The sequence below is a fragment of the Mus musculus genome, chromosome 9, assembly GCF_000001635.26.
Source record: "Mus musculus strain C57BL/6J chromosome 9, GRCm38.p6 C57BL/6J".
NCBI classification, from domain to species: Eukaryota; Metazoa; Chordata; class Mammalia; order Rodentia; family Muridae; genus Mus; species Mus musculus.
In genome coordinates, this window is record NC_000075.6 from 104,979,196 (window position 1) to 105,000,805 (window position 21,610).

The 21,610-nt window shown below is 42.2% G+C and overlaps 1 protein-coding gene across 3 annotated transcripts in view; it reads left to right on the forward strand.

The window, feature by feature from the left end:
* Cpne4 (copine IV) overlaps positions 1–21,610 on the forward strand; it is a 467,844-nt gene that overhangs the window by 412,495 nt on the left and 33,739 nt on the right. For all 3 annotated transcript variants that reach the window (NM_001357439.2, NM_028719.3, NM_001378996.1), the window contains exons 8-10: positions 10,377–10,475; positions 13,933–14,019; positions 14,633–14,692. In NM_001357439.2, the coding sequence (NP_001344368.1) occupies positions 10,377–10,475; positions 13,933–14,019; positions 14,633–14,692 (246 nt within the window). The remainder of the gene's footprint in view (positions 1–10,376; positions 10,476–13,932; positions 14,020–14,632; positions 14,693–21,610) is intronic.

Consider the following 21,610-nt stretch of genomic DNA (forward strand, 5'->3'; position numbering starts at 1 on the left):
ATAAAGAAAACACACTATACACTGTTCTGGTTTAGATCTTAGGTGTATCCCCCTGCCAAAGATCATGCGTTGAAGGCTTAGTACTCAGATGCTGGTGTCTTTGGGAGTTAGTAGGTGAGACCCCATTGAAGGAAAGAAGGACGTTACAGAGGGCAAATGCTTGTGAAGGGGATGTTAGGACCCCAGCTCCTTCCTCTTTTTCTTTCATTTCTTTGCTTCCCAGGTAGCTTGTAATGAGTCACTTCACTACCCCTCCCTGAATGCTTCTGCTGCAATGCACTACCTTCCCACAGGTGCAACAGCCAAGCAAACCTGGACTGAAGCCATGAATCCAAATCTTTTTCTGAGGTCATTTGACATGATGTCATCAAAGATAACTGATGCCAGGTGACAAAAGGACCCTTCAGTGAAATTTTTCTTATTTTCAATTTATAAATGATAGCTCCTCAGGTGTTCCTCTTGTTAACAGTTACTTATACTCAAAATATTATTTTTCTTGATGCAGTAATATTGTGAATAGAGCTCAAGCCTCCAGGTTATTTTACAAGCTTGGGCTACTTGGAAATATACAAAAAGTTCTCAGTGGTATAACACACAGTCACAGAAACATAGTACTACCGCAGTAGTAACTATTAGCTAAACAAAATACAGTCTTGGAAGTATGTACTTATTCTGTCCCACCGATAATCCTTAGAATTGATATAGCTACTAAACTTTGTTAGATTTTATTGTTAATTTGGTAGGCCATGTTCTCCTGGTATCCTCCATCTCTTCTGGTTCCTATACTGTCTCTCCTGCCCCTCTTCCAGAATGGGCCCACAGAGACTGAAAGAGCAAGTTTAGGGCCTGCATGGGTCTGCCCCAGGTCCTCTGCATATACATCACAGCTATTATTAGCTTGATGGTTTTGTGGGACTCCTAATAGTGGGAGCTGGTGTTTCTCTGAGTCTTTGGCTGGCACTTGACATTCTTTCCCTCTTATTGGGTTGCCTCGTCCAGCCTTAATAGGAGGGTTTTTGCCTTGTCTGGTGGCATCTTGCTTTGTCCTGTTTGGGTGTTGTGTCTTGGAGGCCTGTCCTTTTTGGAAGATGACATGGAGGGGGTATGACTCTGGGGGAGAGGGAATGTGAAGAGCACTGGGAGGGGAAACTGTGGTTCGGATGTATTGTATGAAAGAATAAAGTATTCTCAGTAAAAGTTAAAATTTTAATAAAGATTTTTCTGTCTTTTAACACATTAGGAACTCCAACTACTAAAACCCGTTCACCAAAAAAAAAAAAAAAAGTAAAATAATATAGGATGAATTATAAAAGAAAGAAATGGTCTATAAAGGAGCTCTTGAAACCTTTGCTTAAGTATTTTGAAGGTAGAATTCGTTTTCATTGACTGTAGTTTTTCTGCTTGGAGAGCAGTTGGAGTTGTACTGGCCTCTCAGACCTTGCTAGGGCATTAGCTCTACACCTTTGACTGGACAGTTGGAGCTTCCAAACATCTGTCAAGCCCACAGCTCCATTTCAAAGGGATCCCTTTTGGAAATTCACCATTGGTGTCTCATGCCCGTGCTTCCTTGAGAACAGATAAAAGGACAGGGCATGGCTAAGTTTGCCCACACAAGACCTCCATGAGATCAAGCCTATCAGAATTGCAGCATATATAGAAGCAGAGATTTCTGAGTCCCCATTCCAAGTAGAGAATCTATTGGCAGTTGATGGCCAATGAGAGAAAGAGTAAATTTTCTTTTATCTTTGCAGGTGCTGTCCCTGGTAGGTTGCACATGCTGTAATGAATAATTCCTTATCCATGCACATGTGGTCAGAACTAACTGGATTTAGGGAGGATGATGGTGGTGGTGGTGGTATGATGATGATGATGATGGTTATTATTTTTTAAACCTCATGAAGTTAAAATAGTGATAGTCTAGAAGCTCCAAGGAAAAGTTATAGAGAAGTACTAAGTAATGCATATGATCAAAATACATTGCATACATGTATAAAATTTTCAAGGAATAAATACATATCGAATTTTATTTAAAAAAATAAGAAGTTGATAGTTTACATTAGGATAGCCAAGCTGAGGGTTGGCCAAGAGGCTATGGAGTGCCTTGAAATATAATATTAGTCATCATAGATAGCAGAGAATAGATAATATTTGGGAAAATCAGAACTTGATGCAGAAGAAACAAGGTAATTAGTTATAATACAGGAACTAATGATCACAAGGTAACTAGCTGAGTTAGCATAATAGCAGAAGAGGAGAATAACTGTGAGTCGTTCCTACTTGGGAGATTCACCGGATGACCCATTTGCTAGGGAACTGAATTTTAAATGGTTCACAGTCTTAAGTACTTCATACGTTCCACTAATACTTGACCTATCCAACTGTTCCTGGAACCCAGGCAGTGTGGCAACATTTTTTCCTAGGCTATTTTTTCCCATAAACCTCCCAAGCTAAAGATAACCCAAATTCATTGGAATCAAAATAGCAGAACCAATATAAACCCCCCCCAGGAGAGACCCCAGCAGCAGATCAACAGATCTAGCAAGTGATGGATTGAGCTTACAATCTTTCTTCTCCCATCTTCACCTCAGATCTCTAGGCTCAGGTTTTCTATTGGCAGAGTTGAGATTGTGTCTCTGCTGGCCCTTCTACCATCTCATTACGGATGGGTCAGTCAGGTAAAATCTGCACAGCTTTGACTTCATCAGAACTAAAATGCAAGGAATTAAGGAGCAGAGAGAGCATAAAAGAGAAAGGAGAGTGGGAGTCTAGAAGATTAGCCCTTCCCGCAAAGCCTTTGCTGAGCTACATTAATAAATAATTAGCCTGGCCAACTTCTGCAAGGCTTTGCCCAATTATTTGGGCCTACCAGGCATAGGGAGGGCTACTGAGATGCTGCCAACACATTCAACTATAACACAGGCCAGAGAGGACAAGGTATTTAACACATCCTGTTCTCATAGGAACTGGGCACTATTCATATGAGTGCCCTAACGATTCTGGTATTCTTTGATTTATTAAATGACAACTGTGCCTTGCCTGAAGTTGGTCATAAAATTTTTAATATCTTAGTCTCAATTTGTGATTCATTTCACTTAGGCTAACACCACAAAAGAAGAGCAGTGCCCCTTCTCTTAGCTCTGACACATCTTACAAACTTCTTTTGTGGGGTCATTTATAATCATTCCAGTGCTGACACATATCCTGTCTCATTTTGATGAGACAACAACTCTGTCTGAACTGCCCAGGCAGATGGGTAGAAGTGTTGGCTTTCCATGAAGCTAAAGCCCAGAGAGGTGATGCTAATTTTTGCAAACCCCCAGCTATTCTTGATTGTTTTCTGATTTGTTGCTCTTTTGTTTATTTTATTTTTCTATTGATGTGAATGGGTTCCTCTCTCAGGAAGTGAACACTTAAGCAAGAAGGGGTTGACAAATGCTTGTTCCTATTCCACAAGTCACCTCTTAGTTCAGTTTATTGTTCCCTTTGCCATACAGGTTTTTACTTTGTTGTATTTCTGTCTGTCCACCTTTGCTTTCATTGCTGTACACTTGGTGTCATACCCAAGAAGTCATAGTCGAGACCAATGTCATAAAACTTTCCCTCTGTTTTCTTCCTGGGGTGCAGGATTTCAGGTCTCATGTTTAAGTCCTTGATCCAAAACTTGGCTTCTGTTCTTGCATAAAATAAGGGTCCATATTCATTCTCCAACACTGAGGTATAAGCTCTGATCAGTAGGATATGCTTACAACAATGAATGGCGTGTACTGACTGTTTTATGCTTTAAAAAAAAACTTTTTATTAATTATTTGTGACGTTCACATCATATACCCCAATCCCTCTCATTTCCCTATCACTTCATAGTTCCCCTCTGTTCTCGCAACCTACTTTCAAAAGGAAAACAAAAAGTCTCATTAAGGAAGCTGTAGAGTGTCGAAGTGTGTCACACAGTACACCCTTTTGTCCAAACACCATTACTTGCAAATGCTCATTGCAAGATGCCATTGGTCTGCTTTGAGGCCTCCAGCTTCTGCTACACTCTCAATACTGGATCCTCACCAGGACTCCTCTCAGATATCCTGTTATTGCCCTGAGTTAGCCCACCCCAACATCTATTCCACCCACTAACTCCTGGAGCATGTGACGGGTCCATCCTACAGATCCAACGCTGCATGGTCTCCATGACACTGTGCAGAAACAGAATATCCACTCTCTATTTTTTTAACCATGAAAACTTTGTGACTTGCACAGAATTCATGAAACTAGTGAGGTTCTAGAAGGACTGAGTTTGAATCCCTGACATACTGAATAGATTTGTTGAAGCCATGTCTAGATCATTGTGATTGTTAGCTTTGTCAATTTGACAAAAAGCCTAGACTCACTTGAGAACTAGTCTTCTGGGCATCTCTGTGGGGTTATTATGATTGTGTTAACTGGGATGGGAAGACCCACTTCTACAACCCCTGCCTGGGGTCCTGGTCTGTACACGTGAAGAAAGGGACCTAGGCAGCAACATTCATCCTCAGTAGACTATTTCCTGGTCATGGGTGTGATGTAACTAGTTGCTTCAAACAGTTCCTCCTGCAGGACTTCCCACCTTGAACTATGAGACAGAAGAAACCTTTTCTCCCTTAAGTTGCTTTTCTCAGAGTATTTTATCACAGCAACAGGAAAAGAAACTAATCCAATCATCAATTTCCTTGCTGTAAGAAGAATATTGATCGATCAGACCATCTGCAAAAGCTTACAGTTTCAGGTTCTATCCCCAAGCCCTTTGGGAGCTGTGAGAACTTACCAGCTTGCAGAGAGTTTTGCAAAGCTGGGCTCTCCTAGATGTGTCAAGGCCTCCTCACAGAGTCACACCAAGGCATCTCACTCTCTCAGTATTCTTCCCTGAGGAGGGTTGATTTGTTTGCTTTTCACTGAGATGTACCTCCTCAGCTGCATCAGAGCTCTGAGGCAGCAAGTGACAGACTACTTTATCTGTATGCCTCAGTGCCTTTGATCTTTTGGGACCCTTTCTGAGAGTGTTTAAGACAAAATTTCACAACTGCCACAAATAAGAGACGCCTGCTACCTTAAGAAGCAGGGCTAAGCCGGGTGATGGTGGTGTACACTTTTAATCATAGCACTCAGGAGACAGAGGCTGGCCGATCTCTGCATTTGAAGTCAGCCTGGTCTACAGAGTGAGTTCCAGGACAGCCCGAGCTATACAGAGAATCTCAGTTGCAGATCACAATCTGTCAGGAAGAAAACTGAGCAGGAAGGAAACTAGAACTCTGGCAGGCATGAAAGTGGGAGCTATGGAGGAATGCTGCTTTCTAGCTTGCTCCCTCCCCAAGGCTCTCAGCCTGCTTTTCTGTACGACCTAGCTTTTCAGCCAAAAGAAGCAAAGCTGCCCATTGAGTTTATTTTGCACCCTGCAACTAGAACTAATGTTGCCATGCCCAAAACACACACACACACACACACACACACACACACACACACACACACACACACACACACTTCTATTTGGATATTTATAGCAATGAAGCAGAATCCCTGTGAACATATTATTTGGGCTTTGAGAAAATGTAATTCTTAGTAAGTATTGTTTACTGCCTTCTTTTCAAACTTCTGGTTTGTGTATATATATATATATATATATATATATATATATATATATATATGTACATATATATATATATACATATATATTTGGAGTTACAATCAATAGCAAGTCGTTGTCTTATGTCCATGCCATAAGTGGTCCTCAGCAGACTGTACAGTAATCTCAGAGGTGGGGCGTGGTGAAGCTTTGTTTTCTATGTGCATGTGTCTATGTCCATCAAACATCATCAGGGAGTTGTGCTGTGAGGCCTTCAGTTAGGGCCTCGGGTCAACACAACAGCTACCATGCTATTGGTCACCGAGGCACAGACAGAGGTTAGCCGTGTAAACACATCCTAGTCCTTCATGATTCCTTCCATAAGTGCTCAGAGCATTTCCCTGTACTCTAATGCCTAGCAAGGGTCCTATGGCCACCCCCAAACTGAAAGGGACAGAGAAATGTAGCCTTAGTCTGTAATGGGAACAAAAACCAGGCAGAGTCAAAGCACCATAGGCAAACTTGATAAATGGGAGGCTCATGGGTTTTTTTTCTTAATTCAGACCATTTTCAAGGCTCCCTGGGATCACAATTTACTTTTAGCATTTGTCAGCCAAGGGAACGGGGAGACCAAAACGTTAGTGGAAATTAAGAAATGAGTTTTAGCAAAATTTTCCTTCTTGTTGTGGGGTTCTCGTTTTGGTTGTGGTGGTGGTTTTTGTTGTGAAGCGAAATTGGGGCTTATTTAAAAATAGAGAGGAAACATACTTAAAGAAAGAATAAAGCACACAGAGAGCATGAGTGTGGGCATATCAAAGAATAGCCACACTCAACTATCTCTAATAGTCATGTATAGAATTCGGATGACTTGTAAATGTTACTATTTTATTGGCATTATTAATTATTAATAATTATGTGTTTTATTATAATATTTTGCCTGCACATAATATGTTTCAACCATAAAGTCTAAGTAAAAGAAACTGAGGATCTGGGAAAATGGCTGAGCCAATAAAGTGCTTGCCTGCCATGTGAGCACGAAGATCCAAGTTTGATTCCCCAGCATCCATGTTTAAAAAGCTAGGTGCAATAATGTGTGTTTATAATCCCAGGACTAGCAAGGCTGAACAGGAGGATTGCTGGGGTTTGCTGGCCAGCAAGTCTAACTAGATTGGCAATCCCTAAGTTCCATTAGAGATCCTCCATCAATTAAAGTAGAAAGTGAGAGGAAGACACCCAGTGTTGATCTCTGGGCTACACACACATCTGTACTCATGCACACACACACACACACACACACACACACACACTCACACACACACAGAGATACAGACACACACAGAGAGAGACACACACACAGACACACACACAGACAGACACACACACAGACACACACACACTCAGACACACACACACACACAGAGACACACACACACAGACATACAGACACTCGCGCGCGCGCACACACACACACAGAGACACACACACAGACATACACACACACACACACTCACACACACAGACATACACACACTCACACACACAGACATACACACACTCACACACACACACTTCTATGTAACACATACATAGACATGTATACTCAAAAACAAACACTCGATACTACACATAAAGAATGAGAATCCTTATCACTACAATATTTCATGACCTCGACAGTGCTTGTGTGGTGTCAGCTACTCAAACTCAGCTACCAGCCCCACCTCCCCACTCCTGATTACCACTCAACTCTCAGTCACTGCTGTAGGACATCTCATTCTGCTTTCTAGTCTGTTTCCAGAACATGAATATGATGCTCTTTATTCTGCAAGTAACCATCAGCACTAATGCTGCTGTGGGTACCACGCTGACAGCAGTCCCAGGGTTAACAGGAGACAAGACGTTGTGAGGGGCACCAGGGAATCCGACATCATTGCTTCCAGTGGTTTTTGTTTGTTTTTGTTTTGTTTTGTTTAGCTTGCCTCCTCCCTCCTCATTTGCTGGATCTGTATGTTAGTCGATATTCAGTCACTCTGACAAAATTACCTGAGATAATCAAGTAAATAAGAGGAAAGATTTGTTTGTGCTTACAGGTTTGGAATCTGGAGTACATGGTCAATAGGCTCATGAACATCCTGGTGACAGCATATGACCAAGGAGACCTGCTCATCTCAAGGTGGCTAGGAAACAGAAAAAGGAGCGTCTGAGGTCTTGTGCTTCTTCAAATGAAAAGTGTCTCCTATAGGCTCCCATATTTGAATACTTGGTCCCTGGTTGGTGACACTGTTTGGAAAGGCTGTTGATCCTTTAGAGAGTGGAGTCTTGTCAGAGGAAGTATGTCACAGAGGAAGGCTTTAAAACTATATAGTCTTGTCACAATTCCAGTTTACTCTGTTGCTTGTCATCGCTCAGCTTCCTGCTCCAACAACCATGCCAATCTGCTGCCATGTCTCCTCACCATTAGAGATTCTCCCTCTGGAGCTATGAGCTAAAGTCTTTCACAGGTCAATTTTGGTCATGCTATTTTATCAAAGCAATGAAAATAACTGATACAGATCTGACAATCTACGTTCAGAGCACACATTAGTCACCTAATTTTCTTCTCCTGAAAGTTCCACCATGTTCTAATAATGTCAGAGGATAGAGGCCAAGCTTGGGTCTTCAATGCCTGGGTCTCTGAAGAACATTCAAGAGCTAAGGCACAGCAGTTCAGTCTCAGCCTTTTGATGGAAACTGTCCAAATTGTTCTCAGTCCTTAACCCTGCTTATCAACTAGGAGTTTCCTTATTGTTTCAAGCAAAGTACTTCCCTTTGTCCTCACCTCTTCCATCCTGGGCTGTGCTGATGCATTCTTTTTTTGGTTTTTTTTTTTTTTTTTTTTGCTTTGTTTTTGTTTTTGAGACAGGGTTTCTCTGTATAGCCCTGGATGTCCTGAAACTCACTCTGTAGACCAGGCTGGCCTCGAACTCAGAAATCCACCTGGCTCTGTCTCCCAAGTGCTGAGATTAAAGGTGTGCACCACCACTGCCCAGCTGATGCATTCTTTATTCACTGGTAGTAGTATTATTGTTTTCTAAGCAAAAGGCTTATCTAACAAATTTTCCATGCTTAAGGTGAGAAAAACTGAGAAATTAGATTTTTTTTCAAGATGCCTCAAACAGAAAAATAAGTCTTAGGGAAACAAGTGTTTTACAGTCCCACCAACCTTACTTTTTATTAGTAAAGAAAGTTTTTAAAAAATATTCTAAGCATGGATTATAAAGTGTAAATTTGGGAAGACTGATGGTGATCAGATTATGAAAGATCTTGGAAGACCTATTAATACTCACTTTTATTCAAAGCAAGTAATTAGCATAATTAATGGATCATAAACTTAGGGGAATACAAGGGAGGCTAGGAAGCCAGCTGGGTGGCTACTGTAGTTAGTGGTTAAGAAGAAATAGAGAAGAGAAGAGAAGAGAAGAGAAGAGAAGAGAAGAGAAGAGAAGAGAAGAGAAGAGAAGAGAAGAGAAGAGAAGAGAAGAGAAGAGAAGAGGGGACGGGAGGGGAGGGGAGGGGAGGGGAGGGGAGGGGAGGAATGAAGTTGAGCAATGTAGAGCAGACAGCATGGAGATGACCCATGTGTGGTGTGTGTGGTATGTGGTGGTAAGGACAAATATTGTGAATGGTGCCCATTTCCAATTTGTAGTAGCTACATGGATGTGGGTGCAATTTATTGTAATAAAAATTAAATGAGTAAGGATGTATCTGGGGGTGGGACACATTTCTTTGTATATGTGTAAGGAGCCCCACCTGATCCAAGAATGGGTCTGCAATTGAGCATCTTAGACAGACTGGACAGTAGAAATCTGAAGCCTGGGGGAAGATAGAGATACCTTTAGGACACTGCTTTTCTAGAAGGTACCTCCAAGTAACTCTTTCTCTTGACCTTGTGTGGTGCTCCCTTGGCTTAAAATGTAAACGTGACCATGGAATAACATTCACTCTAGGGGAAAAACAATCCGAACCTTCCTCTTTACCTAGTTATGGACCCAATCAGAGGGCTTGTTGCTGATTTAATCTAGTCACTGTAGGAATTGTTGCCAGGACACCCAGAATCTCACCTAAACAGCAGTAGATGAATCTCTCTGGTTAGACATAGACAGCCGCAGCTGAGTGATGGATGTGGAATATTGTTCACCGTCATCCATCCATTTCTCCTGCATGTACCATGAAAGCTTTCACTTTTTAACCTTTTCATTTGGCTTTGTTGGCATTGTACTTTTATCATCAAGGAAATAGAAAAAATAAGACTAATATCACTCAATCAAAATCACTAACTGTTCTGGAAACTGCAAATTCTCGAAATCAGACATCTTCCAGCTATAAACCTGATACTGTCTGTGTGTGTTTTGTTGTTGTTGTTGTTGTTGTTGTTGTTGTTGTTGTTGTTGTTTTTATCAGAACTGGGGAGAAAAGGCATTTGAATCTCAGCAGGACAGCTACCTTCATGACTCAGGCTGTCATTCACTAGGTGCCCCTTCCAGAGAGTCATCCCTTTCTTCTCTAGGACTTATTCGTTTCTTCTGAGAACATGGATAAATTGTCACAGTGACTGATGTGCCACATGGCTGCCTGGAGGTTGTGGCCAACATAGCCAAAGAAAAAGCTCTGGACTCCAAAGGGATATTACGTCACCACATTGAGCTTTTGTTCCAGACCAAGCATCTGTCACATACTCTTACTCATTAAGTCCTCATTGCTGGAAGCTGCTGGGATAAGAGCCTTGGAAAAGAATCATCCTTTTGTCTTGCAGTGCATAGTGTGGGACTGGGACTCCAACGGCAAGCATGACTTCATCGGAGAGTTCACCTCCACCTTCAAGGAGATGAGAGGAGCCATGGAAGGGAAACAGGTAGGTGGTGTTGCCACAGACACTGTCTAGGATTCACCTTTAACTAAAAGTGGAAAGGCTAACAGCAAGTCTTCCATATATGAATGAGCCCGATGAAAAGGGAGGATGGTGGGATTTGATTCTAGAACCTTCCCAACCCAAAGCCATTCTGCAACCCTGAAATAGCAATTCCTCCATGGGGAAACCAGAGTGGTTCAATGAGTGCAGGTCTAATTTCCTTTAGCTATGCAATCTTGGGCATTGCTTTCCCAAGGGCCACAATTAAAGTCAACTCTAAATTATAAGCCATCACTCCTTGGATAATAAGGGACACAGCGAGAGAAACTGCTGCTCCATTAAATGTACAGAGCCAGGTCCTATCGAGCTAATAAGTCAATGCCAGCTTACCAATGCCACCCTCTGTAGTTGTAAAGTGTCTCATAAAGTTGTATCTTGCCCTCCTCTATAAACAGAAATAGGCAAATCAATAAATATTGGAAACATTGCATCTTTGGGTTCCCGAGATGCCATTAAAAGTAAGATTATAACATATATCATCATTGAAGACCACCATGGCTAGATGCTTCCAGATAAACAAAGATAAATCTGCAATTCCCATTGAGGCCATGAAGTGCAGGCCACTGTACTTTCTGTATCTGTGAGATGCTAGTAAAATTTAGTTCCACATCAAGACTCCATGCTGACACATTTATTTGTTGGGAATGATTCTCCTCTTCAGTGATTTTTACAACATCCAGTGTGCTTGGCTTTAGATGCACAATGGCCAATCCTGCCAACATTGTCTCTGTTCTCCTAAAGCTAACAGACTGATGGGAGTCAAAGTATGATCTAAACATAAACGAAGTAAACAAAAATTAAAAGGCAATTACAACTTGTGACAAATGTTATTTAAAAAGGAAAGATAGGACTGCAAAGATGATGCCTCTGATTAAGGTATTGCTGCCAAGCCTGGAGGCCTGAGTTTGATCCCTGAGATCCAAAGAAGTAGGAGGAGAAAAACAACTCCTGTAAGTCGTCCTCTTATTTTCCCACCTATGCATGGATCATTTTCATGTGCACACACACACACATATACATGCACACACATGCATACACACACACCTGCATTCACAAGTGCATGCACTTATGCATATATGCACACATACACACATATGTACTCAGATAAATAAATGTAAGTTTCTGAAATATAGGATAGAAACCCTCCAATTAGGGAGTGGATTACAAGTTATTAGCTGGAAAGGTCACATTTAACGTCAGACCCTTTAAGGATGAGAGAAGGCAAATCTGGCAGTGAGTAAGGGAAAAACATTTCAGGCAGAGAGAACATTCTTAGGTACTGATGCAGGAACGAGCTGGTGTGCTGGAGTACTTGGAAAGGGACCACTATATCGGGTGCAGAGAGTGTGGGGTGACCTTGCATGGGAAGCAATCAAAGACAGAGCAGAGGTCAGGAAGAACTGACTCTAATACAGTCCTCCAAATGTTAGGAAGACATAATTAAACTGTGCTCTCCAAAACTATGGTGGCCACCAGCCACGTGTGACTATATTTTGATTAGTTAAAATTAGATTAAGAAACACTGTTAGATCCATCTAATGAAGCTGGTGGCTGTGGTATTGGATGACAAGGGCACAGAGTATCCCAACCACTGTAGAAAGCTTCATTGGCTGATGCTGAAAAGGATCAACCTGATTCAAATTTGCTAAAAGGTTGTGTCAGTGGCTTGGGGCAATAGCTCAGTTGATAAAGTGCTTGCTGTATAAGCACAAAGACCTGTGTTTGATCCCCAGAGCCCGTGTTAAAAAGCCAGGCACGGTGGTATGCTCCTGCACTAGGGAAAAGAAACTAGGAGGGTAGCTGGGGCTTGTGGGATGGCCAGCCTGGCCTACCTAGAGAAATCCATGTCAGTAAATGTCTAATCTCAAAAGAATGGGATGGATTGCTCCTGAGGACCAATACCTGAAGGGGATCTATGGCCTGCACATACATGTACATGTGTGTTCATGTACAAGTATACACACACACACATAGGCACACATGTATATTCAGAGAATGCTTTGGCTACCGTGTAAGTATCATTTAAAGAGAGAGGAGGAAGAAGCAGGTCAATCAGATAGGTGAGAGGATAGGAACCTTGAACCTGAGGACCCTAGTATACTTATATCAGAGGGAAAAAGAGGAGACCCATCGTTCAATCTCCCTTTCCCTGCCTGGGTCATGATGCTGACAGAGTGCAGTGATTTAACTAATCATTAATTCTTGACCACCCCCATAAATAGCTTTAGTTTGAGACTGATCAGTGGAAAATTTTTATAATACCAAATAGGAGGGCCCTCTCCAAGACCCTCCTGGAAGGAATCAATGTGGTCGGGAGATCTGGATCTGGAGTGGTCCTGATGCGTGAGGCTTACAGTGACTAGGGAAGTGGTTCAGTCACCGATGGACTCTGTGAGACACTACTGTGATCTCTTGCTGAGTAATGAGTTGCCCACTAACTTCCTGCCCCCAAACAGTCATCATTCCTTGACATTTTCTTGGTTGGCAATTTCATCTTGTTCACCCAGGATAGCTCCTCTCTGCCTATTATGGAGCCGTGGAACGCTCACACTTTCGTGCCTAAGCAGCAGAGATGGCTAGTGCATCTCTGTGGTACTGGTGGTGGTTTTATCCTCTAATGTATAATTTTTTTTCACAAGGTGGTAAAATAAAACTTAGAAGCAAGAAAAGGCAACTTCAGAACACTGGTTTTCCCCAGCTTCTGTTCTCACCACATGTTTAATGACCTTTTGGCCAAAACAAGTCACATGACTAATACATGGGCACCAAGGTCATTGGAGGCCATTGTGTCCGTTTATCCTGCTCACATCTGCCTCCAAAGCTGCTTTTTCAGGCATTTTTTGAATGTCAGGAATAAAGTTAGGTCTCCTGAGCAGAAGCCTAAGGTCCCAGCTCCTTCAGGATCAGTAACAGAAATGTCCAGTGACCGCTGGGTGCTTGCCTTGCAGTTGCTTCTACCTGTGAGTCAATTGTCTATAGTCTAGAAGAGATGGAAACTGTTTTAGCTACTACCAGTTAATCCATCAGTTCTCAGTGTCTCCCAAGGCTTTTATCCTGTCCTTCAAAGAGTATCTTCTGGAATGAGTGCCAAGGAAAGGGCTGAGAACTGAGGAATCATAAGGTCAGCTTTAGAGATGAGAAATCCAAGGCATAGAGGAGTCTAGCAGCCCATCAAAGGACACAAAGCGGGGCAATGAAGGCATAAGAATATCCACTAGGCAGTCCATTGTCTGTCAATCACTTCCCCTTGTCATTTTCATGGATACCAACGGTACCACCTAGAGACCATTTTCCAACCATCCAGATCCATGTGTATGTCCCCAAAAGCATGTAGGATCTTGGCCTCATTCGATGACTTGACTTTCTTTTGAAGATGCTCATTTTGACCCTTTTGGTGTAGGTACAGTGGGAATGCATCAACCCCAAGTACAAAGCCAAGAAGAAAAATTACAAGAACTCAGGCATGGTGATTCTAAACCAGTGCAAGGTAGGTATAATCCCCTCTCCACCAGGAGCATAATGCTAAACTTGCCTTGTGGGAGAAGTTCAAGTCATGTGATCAAAGGGGAAGTGTTTCCACAAGGGAGTGACCTTCTCAAAGAAAAGAAAATCCACAAAATCAATATAGTGCTGGACAGAGGAAATCAAATATGATCGTGAGTGCCCTAAAAGCTGTGACAGCCCAATGTCACCTTCCCCTTCCCAGGGACAGTCTTGCCCTGAAAGGCAAGTGCAGGTCATAGCTCAGGCTCTTCTGTGCACAGGGCAGATCTAGAGGAAGATGCTCAAGTGGTGTGGGTGAAGAGACTAAGTATGAGATATTCCTTACTCTAAAGTAGTAATGACTCTTGAAAATAAGGTTTGGGTCTTCTCCAAAGGGCAGATGATGTCAATTAAAGCAATACATAGACTGAAATAAAGTGGAGCAAGGGGTGAGAATCTGCAGATATCTTGGGCCCATCTGTATTGATGTTGAAGACTCACCACAGATTTCTTTCTACCCTTTGTCTTGGCTTACCAGCCTGTCTCTGAAGTGCAGGCCTTCAATCTGTAGGGAAAGCAGAGCATAGTGTTATTAATCCAGGCCCTCTTTCATGCAGATCCACAAGATGCATTCCTTCTTGGACTACATCATGGGCGGCTGTCAAATCCAGTTTACAGTAAGCTGCTTTTGTGTTTATCCTTTTTGGAGCAATGAGGGGTGGGAATGGTATTGGGTTTGTGAACATGCAGATACAAAAGATCCTAAAAGTCTTGAGCTTTTAAGAACTATGGCTAAAATATTGTGTGGGCCCCTGTTTCTTAAATGAGTCCATATTCCATCTCCTTCTGGTGAGTATGATCCTTGCTCCTCAGCCTCGGAGGGTTTAGAAATCCCTCCTAGGATTTTTCCCTTTTTTAAGTACCTACATGTGACATGAGGTGCAAGGCAGGCTATAGATTTCCAGATCCCATAGCTGGGCAAGAAGGATGAAAAATGAGCCACGCTGCTCTATTCCACTGAACTCAGACAGATGCCTTAATTGTGCACATATAACCAGAACCCAGGCATCCATGCCATATCCAATAATCAGTACCAAAGGAGTGCTGTCCAAATGCTTTCTCAGGCAATGAGAGTGTGCATACACACACACACACACACACACACACACACACACACACACACACACACACACAAATTGTGTCTATCCACTCTGGGGTAACTTGTGTTCACTCAGTCAATATTCAAAATGTTCTGAGATATAGGCAGATTTAACTTTCAGAAAGAACATACCCACATAACAAAATGTAGGTGTGCTGGAAACAAAAGAAAACGCTATAGATTATAGTACAGAAAAGGTGGAATTTGTACAATGCTTACCTCTCATCTTACAAAACTATATTTGTGAAGCTCAGTCCTCTTTAGTTCACTCTACCAAATCATCCATGTGAGAAAAGCATGGAAAATGAGTTTAGGTTTTGTATATGTTTGAGTCCAACACAATTGACAAAATCCATGCGTTCCCAGAACCAAGGATAATGCTGGTCTCAGAACTAGAAAGGAGAATCAAGATAAATGGACATTTAATGGTCCAGTGTGTCATTAGCAAAAGACTTGTGTGGTGATTTGAATGAAAATGGCCCCCATAGTCTCATAGGAAGTGGCATAATTAGAAAAGATTAGAACATGAGTCCTGGTTGGAGTATGTGTGCCTTGTTGGTGGAAGTGTGTCACTGGGGATGGGCTTTGAGGTTTCAGAAGTTCAAGCCAGGCCAAGAGTCACTCTCTCTCTTCCTTATGTCTGCTGATCCAGATGCAGAGCTCTTGGCTCCTTTCCAGCACCGTGTCTCCTACATGGTGTCACACTTCCCACCATGATACTAATGGTCTAAGTCTCTGAACTGTAAGCCAGCCCCAACTAAATGTTTTCCTTTATGGGAGTTGCTGTGGTCATGATGTCTCCTCACATGTATAGAACACTAGGATAACTTGTTCTAATGTAAAGAAAAATCAACCTATGTTCTGTCTCAACTCAGCATTGCTCACCTTACTTTTGAATACTTACATCACTTCCTTAAAGTCTAAGATTCTACAGTGATAGAGCTACCTGCCCTACACACACACTGGTACATAAAGAACACAACCAGAGCAAGTCCTGTGGGCACACCCATCCAACACTACCTGTGTAGCACACTTATTGCTGATCCAGGTCTATCTGCAGGGCAGTAGCAAAACAAGAAGTTTTCCAAGGAGAGCTACTGAAATAGTTTCCCAAGATAATAGGCAAAGGAGTGATGTCAAGAAGCTATTTATAGGTTTTTAAGGGAAAGCTCTATTGATTTCGGTTTGTTTTGGATTCTGTAGATCCTAGGCTCTTGAACAACTCCTTATTCAACCTTCACAGGCTTGCTTTACCCTTGGGGCTGTGCTGGATAGCATCAGCCACCCCCACAGCATTCCCAGACCACATCCTGACTGATTGTTACTTCTTTGAGAATTTCATATAATGTGTTTTGATTATATTTACCCTCCTTCCTTAGTTCCCTCCAAGATTCAACCCATTTCTCTTCCCATTCACCTTTGAGTGTCCCCCTGAAATTTCCCATAAAGGCCAATTTGTGCTACCCAGTTCTTCGGAATGTGTGACTTTCCACCAGTTGGCTCACAGGATATGTACTCTTGAATATTCCTGTAGCTGCTTGACTTTGAAAGGTTGCTTTTCCTGCTCTGTTTTCCTCAATTTTCTCTTCTTACTAACCCTCCCCAACTGAGTAGAGGCTACCTCAAAATTTGCCACCAGCAGCACCCCAAGTCCTAGCTCTCTCCATGTTCATCCCCACCCTCGTCTCCTCCAGTGCCAACTAATAGTAGACTTGTGTGAGGATCTCAGTCAGGAGCAACAAATAGGAAGGAGAATGTAAAATAATGCTGAGAAGGGGCAGGGCCATTGAGGGTTCCATCACAAGCCCCTTCCTCCTAAAGATCTCAGGTTAGATACTCAAAGGATAATAAGAGTTCTGGATGCTCTGTCCAAGAAAATGCCCCAGTCTTTTATGCCAGTGGCATTTACTTCCAAAATGAAGTCAACTTTCTCATTATGAAGTTCTTGCTGCTTAAATAGTACAATGTTATGCAAATTTTAAGCTCTAGTACAGTTAATTAAAAATAGTGTGTGGTTTAATTCTGCCTACTAGTGTTTATGTACCACCCAGTAACTTTATTGCAGCATGGAAATGAGTGGCAGAGAGTGGAGATATGGGGGTGGGATGTGGGCCTCCCTGGCATGGAGAGGGCAGGGAAGAGAGAAGGAGGAGGAAAGTCATTAGAACCTGTGCACCACCCAGAGGCAAAGATTCTCACTGGTTCACGAAGCTGTGCATGGCTGCTGAGCAAGACAGGTAGCTTTAGGCACAAGAAACTTGGGTCCTAAAGAGTGATATTCAAGTGACACCAAGTTCTAGATGTTCTCCACTTCATCCTACAGACCTACTCTTCGTTTCTCACCCCTGCCTGAGCCCCAAGCACCTGCACTAGCCAGGTCCTCCTACGTTGAGCTGTTGCTTGGGTATGTTCATTAATAGGAATCAATCAGAGATCAAACAGGAAACCCAATGCAGAAGAATTATTCTAGATTTCTGCTTTCTAGGTCTGAACCATAGAGACCTTGTTGTTTCATAAAAGGTCTCCATTCTTACCACATGCCCCGTCCTTAATATGCTCTTCTTCCTGAGTTCTAGAAACAGTTTTATCTACCCTCTGTAATTGATTTCATATAATCTTTTCTAAACATTTGTGGTCTGTCCCTTTATTAAACTCTCCATACTTACCTCTTCTGAGTCTCTCCAAGAGAGACTCTGTCTCATGTGGCCTTCAGGAGTAGAGAGAAACCTTTGTGTCTTCCATGGGGATTGTGATGCAAAATAAGAGGGTTAAAGCTGGGGAAACTGCGCCCAACAACAGACTGCCTGAGATACTTTTATTTAACCCCAAACTGTCTAGGAAGAACAGTTTGGGTGGATTTTTAGATGGATTGACAAAGTTCTAGGAATTTGGTTTGCAGAATATCCCCCATGGATTATGTATGTATGTACATAAATTCAAGTGATAAATGCTGGAAACTTACTTGTGTTAATATGAATGGCAGGTGTGTTCAGGAGTGTGGTGAGAGGTATCTTTGGGTCAGAGTTTGAGATGACTTGAGTTTTGAGAGAATGTTGTATGTACATAACAGAATGTTCAAATGGACCAAGAAGAGTACAGGAAGCAATAGGCATGTGCTTTAGAGGCGAAAATCTGGAGATGTTTATCAAGCACTATTTATCAAACGCAAGTGATAGCAATGAAGGAGTATGGAGAGCTGAAGCATGAGGTGAAAGCAGGGGCAACAGGCCCAACAGTAAGAGCCATTGCAACAGACCCAGTGGACGATGACAAGAAGGGAACCTAATGTGGCAGCGAGAGAAGGGGCGTGTGGAAGAGAAAGCAATGTGCCTGGGCCTGGGATACAAAAAAAGGAGATTTAGAAAGCAAATGAGTCTAGTATGACTTGGACTTGCTGCCTGTCTGGCAAAGCCTAGCAGATGTTGTTCACAGAGAAATGCAAGTCAAGAGAGATCTAAACCAAAGGATGGATTCACTTTGGGGAATGCTGGAAGGATGTTTGAGTATCCCATTGCATGGCATCTACAAAGGTAAGCCTTGATCCCAATAAACAGGTGGAACTGAATGTACCTGGATCTGGAGGAGAAAGAAAAGAATACAGAAAGACAAGGTACCCAATGACAAGAAGTCGTATAAGACCTCCGTGTGCAAGAGAAAAGACAGGAAAGGAGGCCCAGAATCCCAAATGGCCAGATGGCCAGTCAGGGATCAGGAGGAGAAAGATACAAGACCAAGGCAACAATCCTGATGTTAAAAGGAGCCTTAGTCAGTTATTTCTTTTTGGTCACCAGGACATCTGAGAACCTGAGACATGCCACAGATTCTCCCAGTAGAAAATGCGTACTTGACTTTGCACATAACCATAGAAAATTCAGAGTGTCCCCCAGGTGAGCTCCATATATACCTCATGAGAATCCTGGAGGCACAAGAACGAAGATAACTGTGGTGTTGCAGTCTTAGAGGAGGTGAATAGAGGTGAAACAGATGACAGAGAGAGGCACATGGCTTGGCACATGGCTGTGCATCTAAAAATAAAACCACATACTAGAACTTCATAGACAAAATGTAATTATAGACAATTCAGAAGAGACAGATGCTGTAAGATGTCTGGAAAGGAGATGGTGGAAGAATTAAAGGCTTCCTTTGAAAGCTGTGACTTTTATAGATGCATAGAAATGTTAATTGTAGCATAGATTTTTCACAGATAGGAACTTCTACAGCTTAAATGTCCAACAGTAAAACAACTGTGTAAATTACAGCACTTCATCTAAATGGACTATGATAAAGCCATTTTAAATTATAATTTCAATGGCAAGGTAATCACATAGAGCCATGTCTATGATAGCACTGAGTATAAAGAAAACCAGAATGACTCTGTGAGTACAACTACGTACTATGTACTAGATTTCACTATAGTATGCGTCTATGTGTGATTTTTATATATTTTATAGTTTGGGTGTGTCCCCATGAAGCATGTGTTGAATCCCCAAAGCAACAGAATTGGGAAGTGAGAGATAGGATCTTTCTGGAGGTTTATAGGTCATGAGGAATTATAATATAATTATAATATGAATTATAAAAGAGAGTACATCTGTGTTCTCTCTTACACATTCTCTTCTGCCTTCCACAATGAAATACTCCTAGAGAGATTCCAGCAGTGAGCCTATCTTTGGGTGAGCGTTCCAGTCTTCTCAGACTGGGCAACAGTTTGAGTAACAGAGCAACTCTGGGCAACAGAGGCAGGCTTGGGTACTCCAGCCTCTACAACTATGAACCAATTCTATCTCTATTATCTGTAAATGACCCAGTCTATAGTATTCTGATATGGCAGTGCAAAATGGATGGGAGAAATATATAAAACAACTAGAAAGTAAAATAAAATTACTTACTAAGATATAGAGTCCTGAGCAGTAACTTTTATTAATATATTTTGGCATGGCTACTCATGATTTGTTGTTGTAAAAATTTAAAGGTGATGTTTTCCACTTCCCTCTGATTTTATGTTGTTTAGTAATATGGTATTATAGACATGAAGCCAGATATGGGTTCTCTCATCCTGACCATCAAATCTAAAATTTGGGTTATCTATTCAAGACCCTCCCAGGAAATCTTTCCTTATTCTAGAAAGGATTACTTAGCATGCCTTATAGCTCCTGGCTTAAGTTTCTAAATCTCTACTTTAGACACCTGATGAACTGTGACGCAGAAAAGTGGTCTCTGTGTCCTGAATGCCCACACATAGCCAGGGTGCAATGGGCAGAGGAGGCAAATGTTCTATCATTTCCAAGAAATGCACTAAGCACTTTCAGGGAAATGGAATTTATTTTTTATTTCATGACCACCCCACAGAATTTTGTGGGAACTGAGAACAAGAGTTTAGGTTATCACTTAAGAAATGTCCAAAGTCCACATCTCTTACCAGACTTATTACCTAAGTCCAAATTGTGTGGCTGCCTTGGGATATGACAGTATACATGTGAGTTCCAGGTAACAAGAGATCCAGCAACTCCCTAGATTCTGCTTCCAGTGGCTTGTATCCAACAGAGTCCCCCCCCCAATGGCCAGTTAGGATTGTTTGGTGTAAAAACTAAAAGTGTCAGAGACACATTCATTCTTCACAGTTAGCCCTCTCCCAGATGCGCCAGAGAGACAGCATCTAGAGAGTGCCGGGCCTGCTTTCTAGGCCTGGGTTTGCAGAGCCACTCCACACATCCTCAAAACATAAGCTGCTTCCCAGGAGCCTGCTCTCTGCTGCCTGCCAAGAAGGCTGGAACACTCACTAAAGACCAGGTTTTCATAAAGATTTCCCAACAGAAAAGGTTCAGCTTGCTTGCTGGCACTTAGGAATCCGAGTGTCTGCAGCCACCTCAGGGGACAGGCATTTTCAGTCTTTTTTTTTTTCTCAACTTAATCCCAACATCCCAACATTCACTGCTCCCCCCCCACCCCCCGCCTCCCACTTGTTGCTTTCTAAAATAAATCTAACCTTTCATTGCGTTCTCTTCCCACCATGGCTAACTTTAAAGAGCACAGAACTCCTGGTGGAAGGCCACCTCCTGAAGGTGGGTATTTTATCTCCAGCTTCCAGAGGGATACTTGGGAAATGGTTTCACCATATAGCCCAGGATAGTCTATAGAACTCGCAGTCCTTCTACCTCAGTCTTCCAAGTACTTACACCAATATACCATCACACCAAGTTTTGGGTTCCCTGCAGTTTTAAAGTGATCTTCTAGGTAGAAAGGAAAGCAGTGATGTCATACTTGGCCATCCCAGCTCTGATTTACCTTCCAAACCCAATTGTATATGTAAGGCATAGTCTTCATTAGGGTTTCCATTGCTGTGAAGAAACTCCATGGCCAAGGCAACTCTTATAAAGGACATTTAATTGGGGTGGTTAAGTGCACCAGAGGATGGGGGTTCAATTCCCAGCACCCA